The 21897-nt window shown below is 40.7% G+C and overlaps 3 protein-coding genes across 4 annotated transcripts; 2 read left to right on the top strand and 1 right to left on the bottom strand.

Moving 5' to 3' along the window:
- The first annotated feature begins 1061 nt into the window (after window positions 1–1061).
- LOC311501820 (uncharacterized protein) lies at window positions 1062–5451 on the top strand. Its single transcript, XM_084563848.1, has 3 exons — window positions 1062–1265; window positions 3334–3450; window positions 5118–5451. The coding sequence occupies exons 1-3, from the start codon at window positions 1173–1175 to the stop codon at window positions 5304–5306; spliced, it is 399 nt and encodes a 132-aa protein (XP_084419974.1). The 5' UTR covers window positions 1062–1172; the 3' UTR covers window positions 5307–5451.
- Window positions 5452–5875: 424 nt separating this feature from the next.
- LOC311498989 (uncharacterized protein) lies at window positions 5876–10211 on the top strand. Of its 2 annotated transcripts, XM_084559793.1 has the most exons (4): window positions 7253–7293; window positions 7403–7427; window positions 8164–8280; window positions 9287–10211. In XM_084559793.1, exons 1-4 carry the CDS (start codon window positions 7286–7288, stop codon window positions 9470–9472), a joined length of 336 nt encoding a protein of 111 aa, XP_084415919.1. In that variant the 5' UTR covers window positions 7253–7285; the 3' UTR covers window positions 9473–10211. The 2 variants fall into 2 exon arrangements, with proteins under 2 accessions (XP_084415918.1, XP_084415919.1); XM_084559792.1 differs by lacking the exons at window positions 7253–7293; window positions 7403–7427 and adding an exon at window positions 5876–6256.
- A 149-nt stretch (window positions 10212–10360) lies between these two features.
- LOC311498980 (polycomb complex protein BMI-1-like) lies at window positions 10361–20062 on the bottom strand. The gene is made up of 9 exons (XM_084559780.1): window positions 19791–20062; window positions 19060–19187; window positions 17386–17482; window positions 17250–17305; window positions 17022–17151; window positions 16762–16801; window positions 16569–16667; window positions 13030–13110; window positions 10361–11573 (listed from the first exon to the last, which is right to left on the bottom strand). Exons 2-9 carry the CDS (start codon window positions 19175–19177, stop codon window positions 11193–11195), a joined length of 1002 nt encoding a protein of 333 aa, XP_084415906.1. The 5' UTR covers window positions 19178–19187; window positions 19791–20062; the 3' UTR covers window positions 10361–11192.
- Between the last annotated feature and the right edge of the window lie 1835 nt (window positions 20063–21897).

The raw sequence follows: 21897 nt of genomic DNA, 5'->3' as shown, positions 1-21897 counted from the left end.
TAGGTCACATTTCTAGTTTGATTTTAAATCTGTTCAATATTTGAACAGTGTTATCTTCATCTGACAGTATTTTAAGTTTCAGTCTCACAGTATGTACAGTTCTATCTTCTCATAGTTTTTGTTGGTAATCACATTGTTAATTACAAATATTAGGTTTATCTCCATCCAGAGACTGTACACTGGCTTTCTTAATGGTGAATAGTTATGATAAATATATGTGATAAGCATATAATTAGGTATAAGGCAGTAATTAAATATATATTTACAGAAACAAACTGAATTCACAAATGAAGACATTATCACAATTATGACTTACCAGCTATTAATTATTAAAAACATAATAACAATAAACTTTAAAAAGAAACAGGAAGTATCTTGTTGCCATGGACACATAACGAGCCCCAGCCTCGTTCTATATTTGTTTATGAGTTTTTTTTGTCGTTGTTGTTGTCGTTGTGCATTATCTCATAATTGTAAGTAAACTCTTCCATAGCCACGATCAAGAATGAAGGTGTGCATCAGGACCGTGACTGTTAAATGTCACCGGCTCATTCTGCGTTAAATATTCAAAATGTAAACAAATAAAACAGGTTGTCATGCAACCATGGCAACGATGAAGGCTACTTCCTGTGTCTTCCTAAACTTTACGTCTGTTCCCACAAGTTACGTCTGTTATGTTTAACATGACATTTTGAGACATTAGAGATGTTTTACAGCCATTAATAATTATTCTGCGATCTGTTTGTTGAGTTGGTGCAGCCTTTTTAATTAAAACAAATTAATCAGTGTTTTATAATTGTAATAATAATAACATTAATACTGAAAAGTATGACATTAGTTTGTATAAGCTGATAACCATCATTTACCTAAAATCGATCTTCTTCCCCAAAATGTCTAGCTATGATAACATGATTCATTAAGAATTTCTTCAACACTTACAGTGCATTATTCCTTTAAATGTCTAAATGTGTGAGGAGGAAGAGGAGGAGCGGTGTGCCTAAAGGAGGGACCTCAGCGCGGTGAGCTGGATGCGCCAATCAGCTGCACCTTCGCAGCCATGTTGTAACTCTTAGGCTGGAGTTCGTTCAAGTTTTGTGCAGCAGCTGTTATCTTGCCAAAAGGAAAAAAAAAACACTCCGTCCAGACTTGATCCAGGTGAGCTCAGCAGCAGGATGAATGCAGCCGGGTTTATAGCCGCAGTCCGCACAGGATGCACGCAGACCTTTAGACGACCTCCGCTCCTCCTGTCTGTTTCCTCACTCCGAGTGAGTCTGCCAGTTTTACTTTCCCTATCCTTTATTGTGTCAGTGTAAGTGTTTCTTTTACCGCTCTTCTTGGTCCATTTCAGTGTATTTAAAAGTGCTGTGTCATGATCAGGCAGGTACAGTGAATCCTGCCACCCTTTCTGTCTTTGTTTTAGTTCAAACAAAATACCTGACACACCCTCCCTCATTCACCTATAGCACACATGCGTTACCTGCAGGACACGTGAAGGCACGAATTAAATCAGGAACACCAAGAAGTCTATATAATCAAGTGTAACATAATCGCCGGTAACTGTTATTTTTATATACAGCATGTCATGCGTTAATTACTGACTGGTTGATATAGAGTTTTTATTTTATTTGATTTTATTTAATGGTCAATACTCATGTTACTGAGGAGTATTGTGTTATAACATCTTCAGCTACATCCACTTTTATTGCTAAGTCTAGGTAAGAGATTTTCTTTGTTGTTTTTTTCAAGAGACAGTCAGAGTTGGCTGTTAAACTGTTGAGCAGCATTTTCAGAACCAGTCAGTCAGACTGTGAACACATAAGAGAAGAATAAGAAAAACCTTTATTAGTCCCACAATGGGGAAATTGCAGTGAATCGCACATTGCACATAAATCCTCCACTCCATTTAACACTGGTGTTCCTCAGGACTGTGTACTGGACCCACTCCTGTACTCAGTTATGATGGTGTTCCTGCGCACAATACTGATGACAGCTTAAAAAATGGGGACGACACAACAGTAATGAGGTTGATCTACATGACTCCACAACTAATACGAGGTTGATAACAATGACTCTCTCTACAAAGAGGGGGTTCAGGGACTGTCGAGCTGGTGCTCAAACAATAGCTTACACACTAGTCAGACCAAAACACTAATAAAGAAGTCACAACAACGGCTCCACTATCAGCACTGTAGCATTGGCCCTGTTCAGACCTCATACGAACATGCTTCCTGGGTGATCAGATCGCAAGTGGCCAACTTTAATTACCTGTGGTCACACTTGGCATTAAAACGTGTCTCCACATGCATCCCCAATCAGCACTTGAGATCCGATCTCAGTTTCTCTGTATGCAAATAAACACAGACATCATTTGGGGCGCCGTAGAGTGCTGTCTCTAATGGATCTCTACCTATCACTGGATCAGAATCATAATCGCAAACAGCAGTTTGATGTGTTTACATCATGACTTGGGAAGATGATTTATATTTTGGAACAAGCTGTGAAGTCTCACTCCCTCCTTGAAAGCACTCAATAAATGAGGCAAAACTGTGCTTACACAGAGCACCCCTGCTGAGTAGGTAGTGTTTAATGTGACCCATGAATGCAGACAAATGTGACCTAGACCTGTCAGTCAAATGTGTCCTCAATGCTTTCTGGGTGTGTTCACTGTACTTCACTGTCACCTGTACTTAAACCTGGTCAGATGTAATCCAACTTTCGGGTGGATGTTAATACCAGGTCTGAACAGGGCAAAAAAGATGCAATCCTTTTCTGTGCCTCACAAAGATACAATAGAAATTTAGAGCTTTGTATCACATGCGGCGTTATTTTTTTCAGTAACGAGTAATCTAATTAATTACTATTTTCTCCTTTACAACGCCGTTACCGTTACCGTTACCAACACTGAAATGTGGTGGGCAGTGTTCAGTTGGGCGGGTGTTGTTTACACACAAACGCGTGCATAGCACTATCACACAAGCGATCAGAGATAACCTGCAGCAATGGTGAGATCGGAGCATTCAGAGGTAAAGTTGCCGTTTTCAAGGTGGAAGTATTGGCACTACTTTAACCTCACTGAGGTAAAAGACAAGGATGTACACGTGAAGTGTACATTACGCTCAGAAAAAAAATCTAATTCTTCGACGTATTTAAACATATATTTTTTTAAAAAAGTAACGCAATAGTTACTTTCCCTGGTAACTAGTTACTTTTATAGTGGAGTAATTCAGTTACTAACTCAGTTACTTTTTGGGAAAAGTAACTAATAACTATAATTAATTACATTTTAAAAGTAACATGCCCAACACTCATGTAATGATGTATTTTGTCCTCCAGGTTCAGTGCTGTCTGCAGTCCACAGGGGTTGTCCCTGCTGCCCGAGTTCCCTACATAGTGAAGGTGTCTGCTGGAAAACGCTACGCCTGGTGTGCTTGTGGTCATAGCAAGAAGCAGGTGCGTATGTGTGTTGTGGTGGGACTCAGGTTTCAGGGACACCTGGAGGAAAAGTTAATGCATGATGCTAGTCATTCTCAGTCTCGGCTCATTTACTGCTGTTGACATTACTACCAGCATAAGAGCCCCTTATTCAGAAGAAGCATCCAGGTGGAGACCGTAGCAGATTGATGTGTTTGCCACATTTACAATAATTCTTCCACCTGATCAAGATGTTAGATCAGAGATTCTAACTTAACAAACACTAAATAAAATGATCCGATCAGATATACATGTGTACATGCCCTAAAACATCACTATATAATAATTCCTTACAAGCCTTTTGCTTTTTAATAGCTTGTCAATCCAAATAATCTAATAATTCAAATAAAAAATACACGATTCATTTGATGATTGGCGACATTTACACTGCCACTGTAAAAAAAAGAAGTTTTTGCGCCCCTTCAGAATTTTCTACATGTCAGCATGAAAACTCAAAAATCAGCGGATTTTCACAGAGGTCCTGAAAGTGAAAGAGAACCAAATCAAACAAGTGAAACAGAAAGATTATGCTTGTGCAGTTATGTATTCAAGAAAATTAATCATTTGTACATATGTACGTGTACATATCTGTGAGGTGGAAAAGTAAGTGAACCCTTGTTGTCAGTATCTAGTATGCAGTGATTTAGATCAGATTAGTGTTCCTTGTGTATCCAAAACAGTTGTGACTCCTCAGAGAATGGACATGGGCCTTCTGAGGGTGTCCTGTGGTGTCTGGTAACAGAATGTTGTTAGTGGGGGACCTTTGGTTCCTATGGGTTGAAGGGAGGGGCCTCTGTGGATCATCCCACAGATACTTGATCAGTTTGGGATCTAGTGAATTTGGCGGCCAGGTCAACACCTTGTGCTGTTCTTCATGTTTTTTGAGTTGTTCCTAAACCGTTTTAGTGTGCATGCCTGTGTCAGGCTGCTGCCATCAAGGAGTGTCATTGCTATGGGGTGCGGGTGCCTGGTCTGGTCTAGGTGGGTGGTACATGTCTAAGTAACATCCACATGAATGCCAGGTCCAAAAGTTTCCCAGCAGAACATTGTGTTGTCACAAGATGGTCAACGTTCTTTACTTCTCCTGTCAGTGGTTTTAATGTTGTGGCTGATCGGTGTATATACACATAAGCATGCTTACGTACATGCTGGTATAATTCAGAATTCATTGGTCCATCAATGACATGCTGCAATAAGACAGGCCCAAACAAGGACATTACCACCCCACTGTTTCACAGACGGGATGTGGTTCTGATGCTGGAATGCAGTGTTTATTTGTCTCCAAGCACAACAGCTCTCATTTAAACCAAACAATTCTACTTTGGTCTCATCTGTATTCTTACTTTGCTTGTATATTTTCCATTTGCGTGTGTTTCCTTAAGTTGCTGTGCGTCAAACTCTGTCAGTCACTGTAAGAATAGATTTTTTTTTTATGCATGGGAAGAGTTTATCACATCAGAGCAATCGAAATAAGTCCTGATTTTAAGACAATAAAAGTGATTCTGAATAATTTGATACCAGAAGTAGCATTAATCACAGAGCCACAAAGTCCACATCATTCTGGTGTTAGACATGAAAAGCTGATACGGGTCTGTAAAGAAGAAAATTTCATAAATCTATGTACTCATTCTTCTTCTCTTTGACAGCCTTACTGCGATGGAGCTCACAAGACTAAAGCACCGAGCATCTCTCCTCTACGCTTCACACCTGAAAAAGACGGGAGGGTGATGCTGTGCGCCTGCAAGCATACCAAAAACGGCCCGTATTGTGACGGCTCGCATGTTAAGGTCATCTTCCGGGATGTGGTGAAGTCGGTAAAAGGCCTCTTTAAATGAATGAAATGTTTTTGCCTGTGTAAAACACTGTTTTGTAACGCACAATCTTACACAAATGTATTAAAATACTTTAAAAACATTGTTGTGTCGGGCAGCTATATTACATGTAAATACTGTATATACAGTATATGTCGTTTCATTCTATATACAATACTTTTAATAAAATATAAATATTTTCTCTCACATACTGTGTGAATGCACTATGTGTCAGTAGCGAGGAAATTTCACAACTGGACTTGTTGCACAGGTGGCATCCTATCACAGTACCATGCTGTAATTCACTGAGCTCCTGAGAGCGACCCATTCATTCACAAATGTTTGTAGAAGCAGTCTGCATGCCTAGGTGCTTGATTATATACACCTGTGGCCATGGAAGTGATTGGAACACCTGAATTCAATTATTTGGATAGGTGAGTGAATACTTTTGGCAATATAGTGTATATCAAAAAAATAAACTCGTTTTGGAGTAATTAAATTGTTAATTATTGTTTATATATGTATATATTTTAAGGGTTTCTCATTTTCTAACCCTAATCATTGTCAAGTTTCTGGAAGTCAAATCACTTCACTTCAATCTGCTGCAGACCGACATCCGCCTCCTGATTGGCTCGGCTGCAAACACGTGACTCGTCTCTCCAATCACGTCGGTCAGCTGTCAGGAAGTGAAATCTTTATTTATCTGAGTTTTTGTTTTATTTCCTTTGCTTTGTTTGACTTCCTTTTCTTTTTTTCAATTTACTTTCAATAACTTCTTCTGGATTCAAACTTTCAGCTCTTCTCGCTGAATTTATGGTTGCGTCATTTTCGTGCGACTGTAGCAGCAGTTAGTCGAGGCTGCGCTAAAGCTAGCGGTCACTGGAAGCATGAACACCTTGGTGAATAAGTTTGACCATAAATGGATCAGTTTAACCTTGCGACAACCTTGGATATCATCTGCATCAGCTTCCAAGGTATGTCTTTGTACATATATGACTTTCTACTCCTAAAACGACTGATTATATATCTTTGTATTTTAACTAATCAGTTCCGTGATACAAAAACATAATATGCATACAGTTTTCATTGAATGATATTGTGTGTATCTATATTATGTGCCCGACTTGTAATTATTTAGATAAAAATAAAAACATGAAAGTAACATCCACAAAAGAAGATCAGTAAGACAGCGCCACCTAGTGTGAAAAGTTCATGTGCGTCCTCACAAGACAGCTGTCAGTCAACCTGATCAGATCTAAGGACTGTCTGGGCTTCATTGACATCATTCATTCATTTAATGTTTGTTAGTTTTGTTTTTTGGACTGTTATGAAAATCACTATATTTTAACCTGAAACCGAACCACATAAATGGTATTAGATTAGATTGATTACATGGATTAGACCTGCGCTTTTCATGGGAACATGGTTCTCTAGTGGGCAGTATATTCTAAACCCATAAGTCTAAACCCGTTTTCATCCGGAAAAGAAATCCGATGAAATGAACAGCTGAGTGGATTAATGCCCCGGTTGAACACATGCCATTTAAATTCAGTTATATCAGCCATAACATTATGAACTAATATTGTGTTGGTTCTCTGAAGGTGTGCTGTGGCATTTGGAACCAAGACATTAATTAAGTTAATGACATTAAGTTGTCCAGAACATCCCACGGACACTGGATTGGATTTAGATCTGGAGAATTGGAACTCGTTGTTTTATTCCTCAAAGCCATTTCTGAACCGCTGTTGCTTTGTGGCAGTGAGCATTAGAGGCCACTGCCACCAGACACACTGTTTTCATGAAAGGGTGTATGTGGCATTAACATTTTAAGGAGTTTGAGCTACAGTAGCTCCATCAAAGTCCATCAGTGAGCCTCAGCTGTCCATGACCCTGTAGCCATTTCACCTGGTTTTCTTTCCTAGATGCTGACCACTGCAGATTTCCTGCCTCTAACATCAACTTTGAGGACAAAATGTTCACTTGCAGCCTAATATGTCCCACCCATGGACAGGTGCCGTGATAACCACATAATCGGTTTTATTCACTTGTCATAATGTTACGGCTGATCAGCGTATATGCCATTGATGTTGCATCTTAAAAGTTCATACTTTTTTCCACAGGAGACATTCTGACTTGTCATATAAGGTAAAACATAAATGTATTAGTCACGGCTCAGTTCCATTAAGCATCCCAGGAAAGTGAACCAGCCAGCAGAAAGACAGGACCTCACTTATTCCCCTGCTGTGACAAGCTTAGACTTAGACTTAGACAGACTTTATTTGTCATTTAGATTTTCATCAAAATGAAATTTCGGTGCAATGGCTTAGAGTACAGCAGGAATTATTGACAGAAACGGTATATACAATTTACAAGAATGGTATATACAAAATAGAATAAATATATATCTATATCTATATCTACATATATATATATATCTATATAGATATATATATATATATATAAAACTTAAAAATGGAGATAAATATCATTGCACATTTTAATTGCAGGTTAATAGGAGTGGGTTCAAATGTCTCCTGTGAAAAAGATGAGCCACTACCAGGACCCTGGGACTGACTTACACCTCTCCTTCTCCTGTTATGAAATCTGTAAAATATCTGCTGTGAAAAGGCCTATAGGAATCCTAAAGATGCAGTTTGACAAGTCCAGCAGTACTGAGATGTCAGTCAAGCACAAACAGGCCTGGGAAGGAGGTTAAATAAGAGCAAACACCCATGAAGGTGTACAGTGTGTACGTAGAAGCTTTAAACACAAACATTAATGAAGAAGCGAAATAAGTTTGATATTTTTTGACGGTGTGTATTTACTGTAAAATCAAGAACGCAGCAAACCACATCACAAAAAGATGTGCCACTGTCCGCAGGTCAGACTGTCCACGCTTCCTCCAGAGCCTGTCATCCCATCTAAGAAGCCTTTCAAAGTGGATCTTGTTGGTGGAAAGCGTTACGCGTGGTGCACCTGTGGGCACAGCAAAAAACAGGTAGACATGGTTATCTGACCGAGGTTCCCGTTGTTACATTTGGGTACCTGCTGACACCGTATACTGATATGGGTTTAGTTATAACATGACAATTAAGTGACTTCCAACTGTAGTTTAAGAATAGATAAGGCAATATAAGAATATATAAGAACCTAAAATGGACGGGCAGCCAGTGGAGTGAAGCTAAAATAGGTGAAATGTGCTCATACTTGCCAGTTAAAAGACGTGCAGCAGCATTTTGTACCAGTTGAAGACGACTAATAGAGGACCCACTAACCCCCAAATAAAGTGCATTACAGTAATCCAGCCGAGTGGTCACAATGGCGTGAATTACTGTCTCAAAGTGTTGTCTCTGAAGGACTGGTTTAATTTTTGCCAGCTGCCTTAACTGAAAAAAGCTGGACTTCACCACAGCTTTAATTTGGCTGTCAAATTTAAGATCTGCGTCCACTTTTACCCCCAGATTTTTTACAGTTGGGATGCGATACTGAGCCAAAGAACCCAGATCAACTAGGGGGAGGGGTCCCAGAAGTGCCACCAAAGACCATGACTTCTGTCTTTTTTTCATTAATATTCAGAAAATTTAAAGCCATCCAAGCTTTAAGGTCGTGTAAGCACTTTAGCAGCGGGTTAACAGAGTATGAATCAGACTTTTTGAGGGGGAAATAGATCTGGCTGTCATCCGCATAGCAGTGAAAAGAAATGCCATGTTTCCTGAGAATGGAACCAAGTGGGAGTAGATAGAGACAAAATAAAAGAGGGGCAAGCACAGAGCCCTGTGGGACCCCACATGAGAGAGAAGCAGTGGAGGACACAGAGTCATATAATAATAAGTTATATAATAATATATAAGTCAATATAGGGAAATGTTTTACAATGAAAACACTAGATAAAATATAGAAACTGAGGTTTGGGGTCTTACAAACACGAGTCCAGAAAGAGTCCTGGCCTGGTGACAGGTTTCAGGACATCCACAGGTATTTATTCTCACATCTTTATCTTTCAGCCTTTCTGTGATGGAGCCCACAAAACCAAAGCCCCTGGCCTGTCCCCGCTACGCTTCGTCCCAGAGAAAGACTCCACCGTTTTTCTGTGCGGCTGCAAATACACCAGCAACCCACCGTACTGTGACGGCACGCACAAGCAGGACTTTATCACATCTGCTCCACTGCACGAACAAACAGACTCTTAAGTAAGGACTTAACTGTTCACATGGATGCTGAATATAATGATCTGATCAGATAAATGTGTTTACAACAGTCACTACAGAACCTGACAAAGTGGTTTTCTGCTGCTCAACGCCGCTGCCTGCATGGATTCTGCCTTCGTTGTTTGAACAGTAGCTTGTCGGGACTAGACACTAGATGGGTAACACCCATGGATGTGCTGGAGAAGCTGCTTGGATGAAACGCCTTCAAGAAACTCTACAAGTCCAGTTGCCCTTGTTTCAGCTTGTTTTTTTTTTTTTTATACATTATGACCTGAAACACTGGGAGCCTTCACAGACACTTGTTTGAACAACTGGATGTTTCTCACCTGACGTTTACCCCACATTTTTCCCTATTGAACAGATTATCAAAGTTTTAAACCACTCCTCTTAATCTGATTATTTCTGATCAGGTCAGTCTGTTCTGATTGAGGTGGTTACATGAGGAATTGAGGGATCTTGTTATACAATTACACAATTTCAAAGATGTACTGTAGAAAAGGCTGCAGGGATTTGGGTGAAACGCATTTTGATTATCATGACCAGACTGGCCCTGGATCTTTTGGTCTACTAGAAGGCACTCCTTTGTGTCATCCATCATCCAAAACTGGAAATGAAAGAGTAATTTAAGCTCTCAAAGAAGACGGGATCTTTGTTCAGCCACTGAAATTTCCTGTGCCTCTTAAAGGCAACACTCGGCGTTACGCATACGTCCAGAAGGTCGAGGGTCGTTAAAAAGGAGGGCTTGACTATTGCATCTCTAATTACATAAACCTTGACCGTCAGATAATTTTGAATGATGAGCAGTGCCTTTTATGCGCTTCTCAACCTGCAGAGTTCCAGTGAATCACAAACATGAGGCTGAGGTCAATGTAAACAGAACATTTTATTGACCTAAAACATGCACATATGGTTGATTTAAAAAAAAAAAAAAAAGAAAAGTGTCATTGTTTGCTTAAAAGAAACAAAAGGAATGTTGAAAATTATGGAACTACAACATACACAGCCAAATATTCAACTCCCTTTTGATTTCTTCCACCGCCCGAGACAGAACGCGTCTGCTGACGGGCGGGCGGGCGAGCGCGGTAGTGCTTTGAATTCTGTAAAATAGAAACGTTTCTCCTGATGGAAAATACTCGTCGGTTTGTGTGATGAGACCTCAACAAAGTGCATCTTTAACAGTTGTCAGTAATGTACATGTTTCCTGATGAGCTGCTTATACTGGACACCTACACAGCGGTTATTAACATGACGCTTTGAAGGCAAGGATCATTTTTTTTTCCTTTACATCCAACTTCGGCAGTGAGTTGCACCGCGATGCCTCTCACCGTTTTGTTTTTTTTTTCCTTCTGGAAGCCAAATCGTCGCGTATGGAAATGAAACGGACCCACTGCATATACAATACAAAACGATTACAATATCTTGTATAAAAGATAAGTTTATACATATGTATGCACACATGCTCACATTTGATACATACTGTACAGTTTGTATGTGTGCACTGTTCTAGTCTAACACACACAAACACACACGCACATACATACAAGTGTCTATTTGGCTGCACTCTTCAGTCGTTCCTGCTGAAAGAAAACGGTCATCTGCCTTCCGTCTGTCCACAAGGATGAAGGCTCGAGCTCTTTCTGCTTCATAAAAAGAAATGAGGGAGCAATTCAAACACTGTCCTCCCCGCTTCCCTCTGCACGCGTTAGGTCGTCGGAGGCAATCCGCTTTTGTCGCCTCCCCTCGCCTCCTCTTTGCCGGCCCCGGAGCCCGTGCCGTTCACAGTCACCTTGCGAGCGCTGGCGCCCTGTTTGGAGGCGAGGATGTGTCGCTGAGTGTTGTTGGGCACAGTGGTACCGTTGGAGCTTTGGATGGCGGGGGACAGGTTGTGGGACGCGGGGCTGGACTGAGAGGAGGCTCGGGGCGGCTGGGCTGCCGCGGGACTGTGGACTTTGTCGCTCTGGGAGTCGCTCTCCGACGTCGGGCTGGTGTTGACGCCGTCAGAGTGGCCCTGCGCGGCAGACTGGGACTGCCTTCGGCGTTTCCGGGTGGGTTTGACCAGATACTGCAGAGGGATGGGTCCAGTCTGCACAGAGGAACAGATCATATTAAAACCCCTGACATGAGTTGTTTTACAATGCAAGAGCATGTGGCAGGACTTCAAGTCTGGAAATTACTTTTCTTTATGGTCAACAAATCTCATGGAAAACAAAATCTGTATTCTCTGCGTAGAGCTTCAGTTGGACCGAGCAGTTCATTCAGTATCATCAACAGACACTAGACACTTCCTTGTACTCAGAACAACTGCATGTTCATCCACAAGTCCCCCAAAAAACACCACTTACTCCTGTGTGAGTAATTCTTTCTAAAAACTACCCCGCTGTTTTAAGCTTTCTTTAAAGACGTAACAAAAGTTTGTGAATCATTTAATTTCTGTCTTCAGTGGCACACTGAGGAGGTTGGAAATCAGATCAGAATAAAACCGCCTCATGTAACCACCTCGATCAGAACAAACTGATCAGAAGGAGTTTTCAATCAGATGTAGAAGGGTGGTGGAAACCTTTTATAATGTGTTCAATATGAAAATCCAATCTAATAACCACGTAAACACTTGATCTGATGGTTTCTGTCTGGTTGGAATAAATCCATTCTTTCTGAGCATGTTTGCTCCACGTGGGAGTAAACATCAGGCGATGAGTTTCCAGGAGGAACAGAAACACGGAGGCAGAAAAACAACCAGCTGTTCAAACAACCGACAACAAGAAAGGATGAACAAAGCCAGAATCCACGTGGGCAGCAACGTTGAAAACAAGGAAACATATTGGTCATAATCTTCTACTGAATCAATTTGTTTTCAAAAGAAAAGAAAAAAAGAAAAAGTTGGAAACAAACGTCTTCTTCTGTTATATTTTGAGCAGATTCGATTCTTCGCAGCAGTTAATAAAGTTCTATACGAACACATATTTTGCGGCATGTAAACACATGAAACTGATCAGATCCATGGAAACGGTTCAGTTGACCACTAAGATTGATTGGGCTGAAGAAGAGTTAATGACCACGGAAACGTTGTCAATAATCTTTAACCTACATCTATAAATCACAGAGAGGGAGTTTGATATTTGCACCAACTGCTCTATTTACACATAAACTCACATTTGATCAGTTTGGACAACAACCTGGAAACACCTCAAGCATGAAATCAAAGACTTGACAGATAAATGCCCAACTGAAATCTAAAAACGACCTCAGAAAATACAGAGGAGTTAACCTGTGAGAAATAATTTGACTTTGTTTGATTTGTTGTTCCTTTCAGACCATCTCGTTTTCCTTCCTTTTATTTATTTTTAGATTCTGAAGCAAATCAACTTGTAGAGATGTGAAAAAGAAAGTAAATATATTACATTTATATTATTATTGTACATTTCTATACATATATATTGTGTGTGTAGTGGGTGTTGTCACTTTCAGTCCAAATAATAAATCACGTCAATCACATGAAACACTTTTTATGATTAATACAAGGTACGAAAGAAATCACTCACTCGTCTCCACTCGTAGAAGTAGGCGATATCCATTAGTGTGTAGTAGTCCTTCAATGGTTCATCCCCATACAACACCTCCACCTGTAACAGTCAACAACTATTTAATATCTGGTCCCAACATTTAATTATGATGCTCATAAACCCTCAGCTTCACTTCAATATGTATTCCAACCAACAAACACGCAGCTTCCAGGTCAGATAATGATCTTTTATCCTGAGTCAGTTTTAAATATAAAAGTCTTTCTTCTTTTTGTGTAAGGCCGTAAGTCATCATTTGAATGAGACAACACAGCTGCTGCTATTGTTGCATATCTGGCCTTTCCTTCTTCTACAGCCATATTCATACCGTACTGTAGAGCCTGTTGTCACAAGCAGGAACAAACATTCATGAAGGCCTTCAAGTTCAGAGTCCGAGAACATGGAAATGATCTGGTTTAAGGATTTAATATCATGTGGTGTAATTGTTTTGGCCTGAAAACTTCTGAATGACCCAAGGTTTTCCTGACCTTACCATCACTGTAAACCGCTTCCATGTTGTAATTACAACGTCCAGTTTTCTGAAAGCTCTATTATACAGTTATCTGTCCACGTGTAGGGAAGCCAGTAAAAAGAAGCAAACAGCGGCGTCTCACATCAGCTATAGTTGAGGCAACACTCTGAAATTTAACAGTTTTGTTGTTGAGCAGCATTTTTAACTTTCAGCTGTCCCAAAAACTACAAATGGTTTGTTGCGAAAAGTTGGTCTGGCTCTGCTGGGAACTGATTTTGCTCCAGAACAGATCTGATGTCAGAAGTTCAGATTCTTTCATTGTTTGTTTTTTAATATATTCTGTCATTAATGAGCATACATAGTGCTGATTATGATTTAACTTCAATGGATTTTGCTGAAAGGTGAAAGGTATGTTGCCATTATTGTAGCAAAACTATCTACAAATGTGTATTTCAATCCGTGTGTGTGTAACTGGATTTGCAAATGTGTGAAAAAAATCTGTGCGTGTAACCAGATTTGCAAATGTGTAAAAAAATAAATCCGTGTGTGTAACTGGATTTGCAAATGTGTAAAAAACATCTGTGTCTATAACTAGATTTGCAAAAGTGTAAAAAAAATCCGTGAATGCGTACATCGATCTGTATGCGTAGATAAATCTGTAAATGTGTGATCTGTAAATATCTGGCCTCTCCATTGGATGTGTTCTTACACGTGACTTTTGCTACACTTCTGCCGCGGCAGATCCGCAAATGCACGCAGCGATTTGCAAATGCGTGTGGAGATTTGTCTGTGCGCGCCTCCGTTGCTATACAGCTACATACCACCAGTGGGCGCTAGGCTAGCACCCAATGATATTAGCTACCGGCTACCTGGGCTGGCTGGTACCACAGACTGTACGGCTGGGACGAACACTGGTCCCGATCCCGATGCAATGGAGGCTGGATGGCGTGCTGTAACTACGTAACAGGGCTCTCGAATGAGACACACACATTCAATAAGTTCACACGCTCAGACGCCACGCTGAGAAGTGATAAAATTTGCCGCACATTATTAACATAGACTGTTTAAAATGAGTAATCTACGAATGGATGAGGCGAAAGCAGACTCCTCTGCTTGAATCAGCGACCGATCAGCAAATCGATGGGACAAAATAGTATTTCTAGTCACCAGGTGAAATAGTAAATGCGTGCACACGTCAAAGAAGAGCTGGAAGTGGAAGCCCAGGAGGATGAACTTATTTTAATGCGTGAGAGCCCTGTTACGTAGTTACAGCACGCCATCCAGCCTCCATTGCATCGGGATCGGGACCAGTGTTCGTCCCAGCCGTACAGTCTGTGGTACCAGCCAGCCCAGGTAGCCGGTAGCTAATATCATTGGGTGCTAGCCTAACGCCCACTGGTGGTATGTAGCTGTATAGCTACGGAGGCACACAGACAAATCTCCACACGCATTTGCAAATCGCTGCGCGCATTTGCGGATCTGCCGCGGCAGAAGTGTAGCAAAAGTCACGTGTAAGAACACATCCAATGGAGAGGCCAGATATTTACAGATTTATCTACGCATACAGATCGATGTACGCATTCGCGGATTTTTATTTTTTTTTTACACATTTGCAAATCTAGTTATAGACACAGATTTTTTTCACAGATTTGCAAATCCAGTTACACACACACAGATTTTTTTTACACATTTGCAAATGTAGTTACACACACACACGGATTGAAATACACATTTGTAGATAGTCTTGATACAATAATGGCCCCATAAGAAACACAGCAGACACAGGAGAACATGAAAACTCTGAACAGAAGGACCCCAGAACCTTCATGCTGTGATCCTATCCACTGCTAACGGCTGCTTCCACCCATTTGGGGCGTAATGTTAATGGGAATCTACCTGATTTAGTTTTATAGGTCTATATGATAGTCGGTTGTACCGACTAGTCGACTTTACTACTCCGCCATGACGCTTTAAGCAGGAAGTCGACTAATCACTGATCACGTTACAATAACGACACGGACGCCTCCGAGAAGACAAGTGAGGAGCCCAGTAGGTCATTGCAGCAAACTAGCAGCGGTTCATCAAGTGGAAATACTTGACTATAGATGAAGCCCATTCTACCGTGACATGCAGAATATGCAAGTCAGTCTTGAAATACATCAAATGTACTACTGCAATGCTCACTCATCTGAAGAGACATCCGCTAACGCTAACAGAGGAACGGTCCTAATCCTTCTGACAATAGTCAATTAACAACTTCACCAAACGTCTTGTGGAACGTAGCACATCAACAATTTGCTGGTGAATTTCATTGTCTAAAGTTATTAGACTTTTAGTTGTTATACACGGAAAAGGCTTCGGAGAATTTTTTTTATCCTGGCTACATTATATTATCCTACAACACGCTGTGAAGTACTAGTATTGACGGTGCAGATTTATATAGGCTAAACACACTGTATCTGCAGCGCACAGTATTGACAAGCGCATGTGACTCAACTTTCGCCACATATTAGTCGACTTTAAAAAAAAAAACAACAAAGATTCAACCCCTACTATGTGAGCAGAAACTAATAGATTAAAAGCATCATTGCTATGCTAGTCAACAGCATCACCATTAGCATCCAACTGATAAGGGCACAAGGGAGACTTCCAGACTCTGACCACCAACCAACAATCAGACTAAACTCACTGGATTAGTCTGAATTCTCAGTGGCTCGGCTACAGTGGGCAGCAGTTAGTGAGTGTGGTATACACACATAGTCATTTGAAACACTGCTGGTATGAAAAATTAGTGCAGCTTTAATCATTTTTTTTTTTTTTTTTTTTTAAATCAAATTTTGGAGCAGATTTTTCTCTGTTGAGTTAGACGCTGCAGTGAAACCTCACATATTGCCAGAGCGAACCTAATTGGATTTGTGTGTGCGTGCATGAAAATGCCTCACTTGCTCTACCAATTTATTTATATTATTTTGAGTCCTTGAATCCTGAGGTTTGCCGGAAAATCAGTACAAAAGACGTTAGTGTGTGTGGCTGCCGTGCGTCCAGTTACCCGGTAGTTGTTGGGGATATCCATCTTGCTTCGGAGGAACTTTGCTAAGTGCATGACGGACATGGCTGCTGGGCACTGCAGGAAGCGTTTACCGTTGGACTGAGAACAAAGAAAAGAACAGAGATGGGATGAAAATCCAGGGGCAAAGACTGGAAAACACACGTCGGTTTGACTTCTGTGCTTCTGGCCTTACCTTGTCTCCTTCCATCTCTGAGTGCTGCCTCTCATTATTTCTGTGGGCAAATATTAAATATAAAAAGGCTGTTAAAAGACGGTGAACAATTCTTTCCGTGCATCCAGAAAATCATATTCAGAGAGATGTGCAACATACAGTTTTTCCACCTGTCTCAGCGGCAACTTTCCAACGAAAAGAGCCGAGATCAACTATTTTCACTCCTCTTTTCAGTTAAAAAAAAAACAAACAAAAAAACAACAACAACATGACTGACTCACTTGTTCCTCTCGTAGAACTGTATGGACAGACTGATGATTTCATCCTCCGCTATGTTAAACGTCTCCACCACTTCCCCCGGTTCCAGGACGCGGTTCTCTGCGTAGAAGTCCCGCCTCCGTTTCATCTCATCTGGGTTCACAAAAGAAACGCGTCGTGAAACAGAAACCTGAGAAAAAGATCGGGACCAAGAGCTGGCTCGGAGAAAAAAAACAAAACGTAGGCCTTACCTTTGAATAACCCCGGAACAAGCTTATAAACAATATCTTGGAGAGTTTTGTCCGCTCTGAAGAAGAAACTTAAAGATTAGATTTGCATAGAGACGTGTCTGAAAAGAAATATCCGACGTGAAGGAGCACTGATCACCTGATGCTGAGCTGTGGACACGTCTTGTGGACCTGGACGTCACATCGAGGACAGAACTTATTCGTCTCGAGGAAGGCAACGATGCATGTTTTACAAACTACACAAGGAGACAGACACACAACGCGCTTCAGAAACGCTTTATTCAACGTGGTAATAATTCATTACTAATGAGCTGGAAATGACACATCCAACGGACACAGAGCAACATTTATTTGAAATAACGTTTGTGTCCAGCTGATTAGTCTATATGCCCTGGCCAGTTTATTAGGTACACCTGTAAAACAAGTGCAGCATTTTTGACTTAATGTATTCAACATCCTGGCTGTAAGAATTAGTGGAATAAATAGGAGAGAAAAATAAAATCTCTGTTTGTTAATAACTGTTCAACATGCATCTACATTCACCTGCCAGTTCATTAGGTACACTTGCGAAATGTATTCTAATATAACCGTCCGGCTCGAAATGTCTCTACATGACTGTTGTGATGTTTAGTTGATGTTAAAACAGCGTCAGAAAAGGCAGTTATTCAGTTAGATGATCATTTTGGAGGATGTAGTTTGTGTTGCTGTTGAACTGGATTGTATTAAACACTTAATTTGATTCTGGTATTTAACCACTGACTTAAATGTGGTGTCAAAATAAGCATACCCACAGTGGACGTAGGAGCGCTGTTGGGTGTCTTTTGTCCCAACGGCAGCCCGACTCTTTAACATCAGCGTGTCTCAGGACTGCTGAGTTTCATTCAGATCCGCGCCCGTCTAGATTTTACTTAATGAGCACGTCTTTCGGTGCCATATTTGTTTTCTTAAGAGCAATCTCTTATTGGATTCATCACTTGGACATTGTTTTATCCCTTAACTCTACTTTCTACGCCAAACTGTAGTTAGTTACTTAAGCTTAGTATAGCGACTGTAAATATTTCTTGCATCTTCAATATATTATAATTTTATGCTTTTTTTCATTCTCACCTCATTAGTTTTTGTTTTGTTTTTCTTCATTTGACTTGATCTGACTTGTGTTTGCTTGCCCTGCTGCTACCTAAATCCTCCCTTGGGGATCAGTAAAACATTATCTTATTAAAGGAAAATGTGAGAATCCAGCAGCATCAGAAAGGTGGTGATTCAACTGGATGATCATTTTGGAGGATGTAGTTTGTTGTGCTGTTAAATTTGACTGTATTAGACACTTAAGTGTTTCTGTTATTTAGCCACTGTCTAAGATTTCAAAATAATAGGAACATGTGTCAACACAATACAAATCAACAGTTCTAGACAACCACAACCTCCACAATGAAAACACGGCTGAACCAACAGCTCTCTCAGTTATTTAATGCTGAACAGTGCAGGGCTGTTATAAATTATAATAGCGCATTTTCACTAGTGTACCCAATGATCTGGCAAAGTGAGTATACTGTGATACCTGGACTTATGGTCTTAAAACATTAATAGATAGTTGAAATGTTGTCCCTTCTTTCCTCCTAATTTAAAATCAGTTGCAGAATGGGACTCAACATCATGACCTCCTCCTCCTCCTCCTCCTCTCCTCTTGAAACCACAACATGAGCAAGAGGCGTGCTTCATGTGCATGCATTCGTAAGGTCTATGCTCATTTATTGGAGTTTAATAGAAGATACATGCATGCATGCTAAGCAGGGCTTTCACGTGAGGAACTTACAGGAGTGCAGGCACTCTACGATGGTCGTGGCATCGATCAGATAGCCGGCGCACAGTGGGCATGTGAGGTGTGGATTCAGATCTGTGATTTTGATCCGGTTTGGCTGCATTTTATCCATCTGGACAGATCTGCAGGGGAAGCAAACAACAGCGGGGTGTTTTTATTACACGTATATGTGCATACTGTCTGCCGGGACTTATAACCCACAACGTGAATGAGACAATGTCTGCAGCTCGTCCTTGGGACAGCAGCCTGTGAAACCACAACAAACGGAGCTGATGCTCAACGAAAACAACTCCAATTACACGTTGCTGCCCGTGAATAATAACGGTCTGGGAGCAGGAGCCGTGCAGCTAAATGCAGGCTGTGTGGAAGGACACAGCAGCCCCACTATTCAATAGCCCCTGCGTGGCCTCATCTTGTGCATCAGCTCCGCTCCTCGAGCCGCGGAGCAACAAAGAGCGTCTCCATTTCCCCGGAGCTCCGTGGAAGCAGCACGGCCGCACACATCCAGAGAAAACACCGACACCGACAGGGATTGCAGAGCCCCTCTTAAAAAAAAAAAAAAATCTAACTGGTACACAAAAGCAGCCATCTTAAATTCACTGACAGGGCTGCATCAGGAGGCGAACAAGAGAGACGCAAATGTGACACCGTGCACTTTGTGTGAGCCTCCGCAAACAGCGGCGCGGCGAGCCGATAAAGTGCGACCCGCGACGCTTCGTTCCTACCTGATCAGACATCAAAGTAGCCCTCTGCTCGCAGCCACGATCCAGCTAAATTATTTGGACTTGGACAGAATTTGCAGCAGCGCCAGAAAATGGCTTTTTTCAGCACCGTCAGAGGACTGCCCATTTTGGATCACGTGATATTATTTTGTCGCCTCGTTCACGGGGCAAACGGGGGTAGATCCACGGCGTCTGCAGGCCTCCTTACTCTCTGCGCACCAGATTTTCTCCTGCGCACACCGCGCGCCGCACATTTTCTTTATTTCTACATCGTCTCATTAATTTCTGTCAGAGAGTTTTTCAGGAGTCTGCTCCGCCACGCCCTCCGTTCGTCTGCGTGTAATTCACCCACTGTGGATATGTGTGAGAGGCCCTGACTGCAGGCCTCAAGTCGCGGGCCGAGGCTGAGGCTGGCCCTCAAACACACCTGAAATTTAACTGGACATCCTCATGAACTGAGCCTCTTTATTTATAATATATTTTTAATTTTTTTTAACGAAGAAGAAAAATGAATAAAACATATGATCCCTGTTGACTTTCAAAAGAAATGAATAAAACAATAAAATCAATATTAATACATTGTCAAAGGGGGGAATAAAGTGCAATATATACATATTTTTCTACGCAGGTATCTTTAAAAAAATTATTTTTCCATCTGTGTTAAGTTGCTGTTGTGAAATAGAATTTAATTCTTATGTGCACTGCTGGAGTTTGACTAAAAATCTAAATAGTCTATAATAGTGTTGTCACATTCAGCTATGTGCTCTCACAGCAGTCCAATTAAATGCAAATATAAATTAATTCATATTTCTCAGTCTTCTTTATTTAAAAGAAAGGTAGAAACTCATTAACATTTAAATAGTTTTCAATTATTAAAATTGACCCGGTTAACAATAAAAACTAAAAACAGACCGATGAGACTACAACATTAAAAAAACAAATAAATAAAAATAAAACAGGCAAACACACCCAATGTGTAACTAATAATATAAACTAATGATGGAGGACAGACATCCTCCAAACTCTCTTTCCAAACTTTGTGCAGGCTGAAAAACTGACTTTTATATTTGTGACTATCGATATGTGTACATTTTTTGAGGGTGTTGATACAACACAATACAATTCAGTAGTACTTATTCATTCATTAATCTTCTGTAACCGCTTGTCCTGTGAAGGGTTGCGGGGAATTCATTAGTACTACGAAATTAAAACTCAGTTGAATCAACAGCTCTCTCAGTTATTTTAAATTAATACTGAATCCCAGAACCTTAATGGAGATAAGATTTAGTGCAGGACTGATATATTGTAATGTTTTCACCAGTGTACTGAATGAACTGGAGGTTGAATGTGTGGAGACAATTCTCTGTGAACCTTCTTATGGGTAAAGACAGTCTCTTCCATGACATTAGAGATTTGACAAAGACCGTTGATGGCTGTAATGGTGACAGCGTGTTGGTAATACAGGGAGCATATAAACTATGTCTGTGAGACTTAGAACATAAAAAAATACATTGCTGCTCAAAGGTTTATGCGCCCCTCAGAATTTTCTACATTTATGTATAAAAACTACTCAAAACAGCAGCAGATTTTTATACAAGTCCTGAAAGTAGACAAACAGAGAGAACCCAATCAAATAAATGAAACAGAAATGTATGTATTTATTCAAGAAAATTAATCATTTGTTCGTATCTGTGAGGTATATCCAAAAATGTAAAAGAAAGGCAACTGGACGTGTATGTCTGGCAACTGTACAAGGCAGCTGGACAAGACTGGGAACCTTCACAGACATATCTGCGAGGCACAATCGTAAGTGAACGCTTTCAGTATCTGGTGTGACCACCTTGTGCAGCAATAACAGCAATTAAACATTTCTGGTAACTGCTGATCAGTCGTCTACAGCGGCTTTGTGGAATTTTAGCCCTTTCACAACGTTTCTATTGGGTTGATGTCAGGACCTTGACTTGAAAACACTCTGTAAAACCGTTAACCGTTCTTTTGAATACTGGGTTTGTGTGCTCTGGGTTGTTGACTTGCTGGATGACCCAGTTTCTCTTACGATTTAGCTCACAGACAAATGTTGGGACGTTTTCTGTTAGAATTGGCTGGTATA

This window comes from Chelon labrosus (genome assembly GCF_963514085.1).
Source record: "Chelon labrosus genome assembly, chromosome: 2".
Lineage (NCBI taxonomy): Eukaryota > Metazoa > Chordata > Actinopteri > Mugiliformes > Mugilidae > Chelon > Chelon labrosus.
This window is presented reverse-complemented; position numbering and strand designations above follow the sequence as displayed.

Excerpts from the sequence above, each read along its gene's own strand:
- LOC311501820 (XM_084563848.1), top strand. The coding sequence starts at position 1,173 with ATGAATGCAGCCGGGTTTATAGCCGCAGTCCGCACAGGATGCACGCAG. Across the intron at positions 1,266-3,333 it reads TGTCTGTTTCCTCACTCCGA|GTTCAGTGCTGTCTGCAGTC; the intron begins GTGAGTCTGCCA and ends TTTGTCCTCCAG. Across the intron at positions 3,451-5,117 it reads GTGGTCATAGCAAGAAGCAG|CCTTACTGCGATGGAGCTCA; the intron begins GTGCGTATGTGT and ends TCTCTTTGACAG.
- LOC311498989 (XM_084559792.1), top strand. The coding sequence starts at position 6,170 with ATGAACACCTTGGTGAATAAGTTTGACCATAAATGGATCAGTTTAACC. Across the intron at positions 6,257-8,163 it reads CATCTGCATCAGCTTCCAAG|GTCAGACTGTCCACGCTTCC; the intron begins GTATGTCTTTGT and ends CACTGTCCGCAG. Across the intron at positions 8,281-9,286 it reads GTGGGCACAGCAAAAAACAG|CCTTTCTGTGATGGAGCCCA; the intron begins GTAGACATGGTT and ends TTTATCTTTCAG.
- LOC311498980 (XM_084559780.1), bottom strand. The coding sequence starts at position 19,177 with ATGGATAAAATGCAGCCAAACCGGATCAAAATCACAGATCTGAATCCA. Across the intron at positions 17,306-17,385 it reads TGTCCACAGCTCAGCATCAG|AGCGGACAAAACTCTCCAAG; the intron begins GTGATCAGTGCT and ends TTTCTTCTTCAG. Across the intron at positions 13,111-16,568 it reads ATATCCCCAACAACTACCGG|GTGGAGGTGTTGTATGGGGA; the intron begins GTAACTGGACGC and ends TGACTGTTACAG.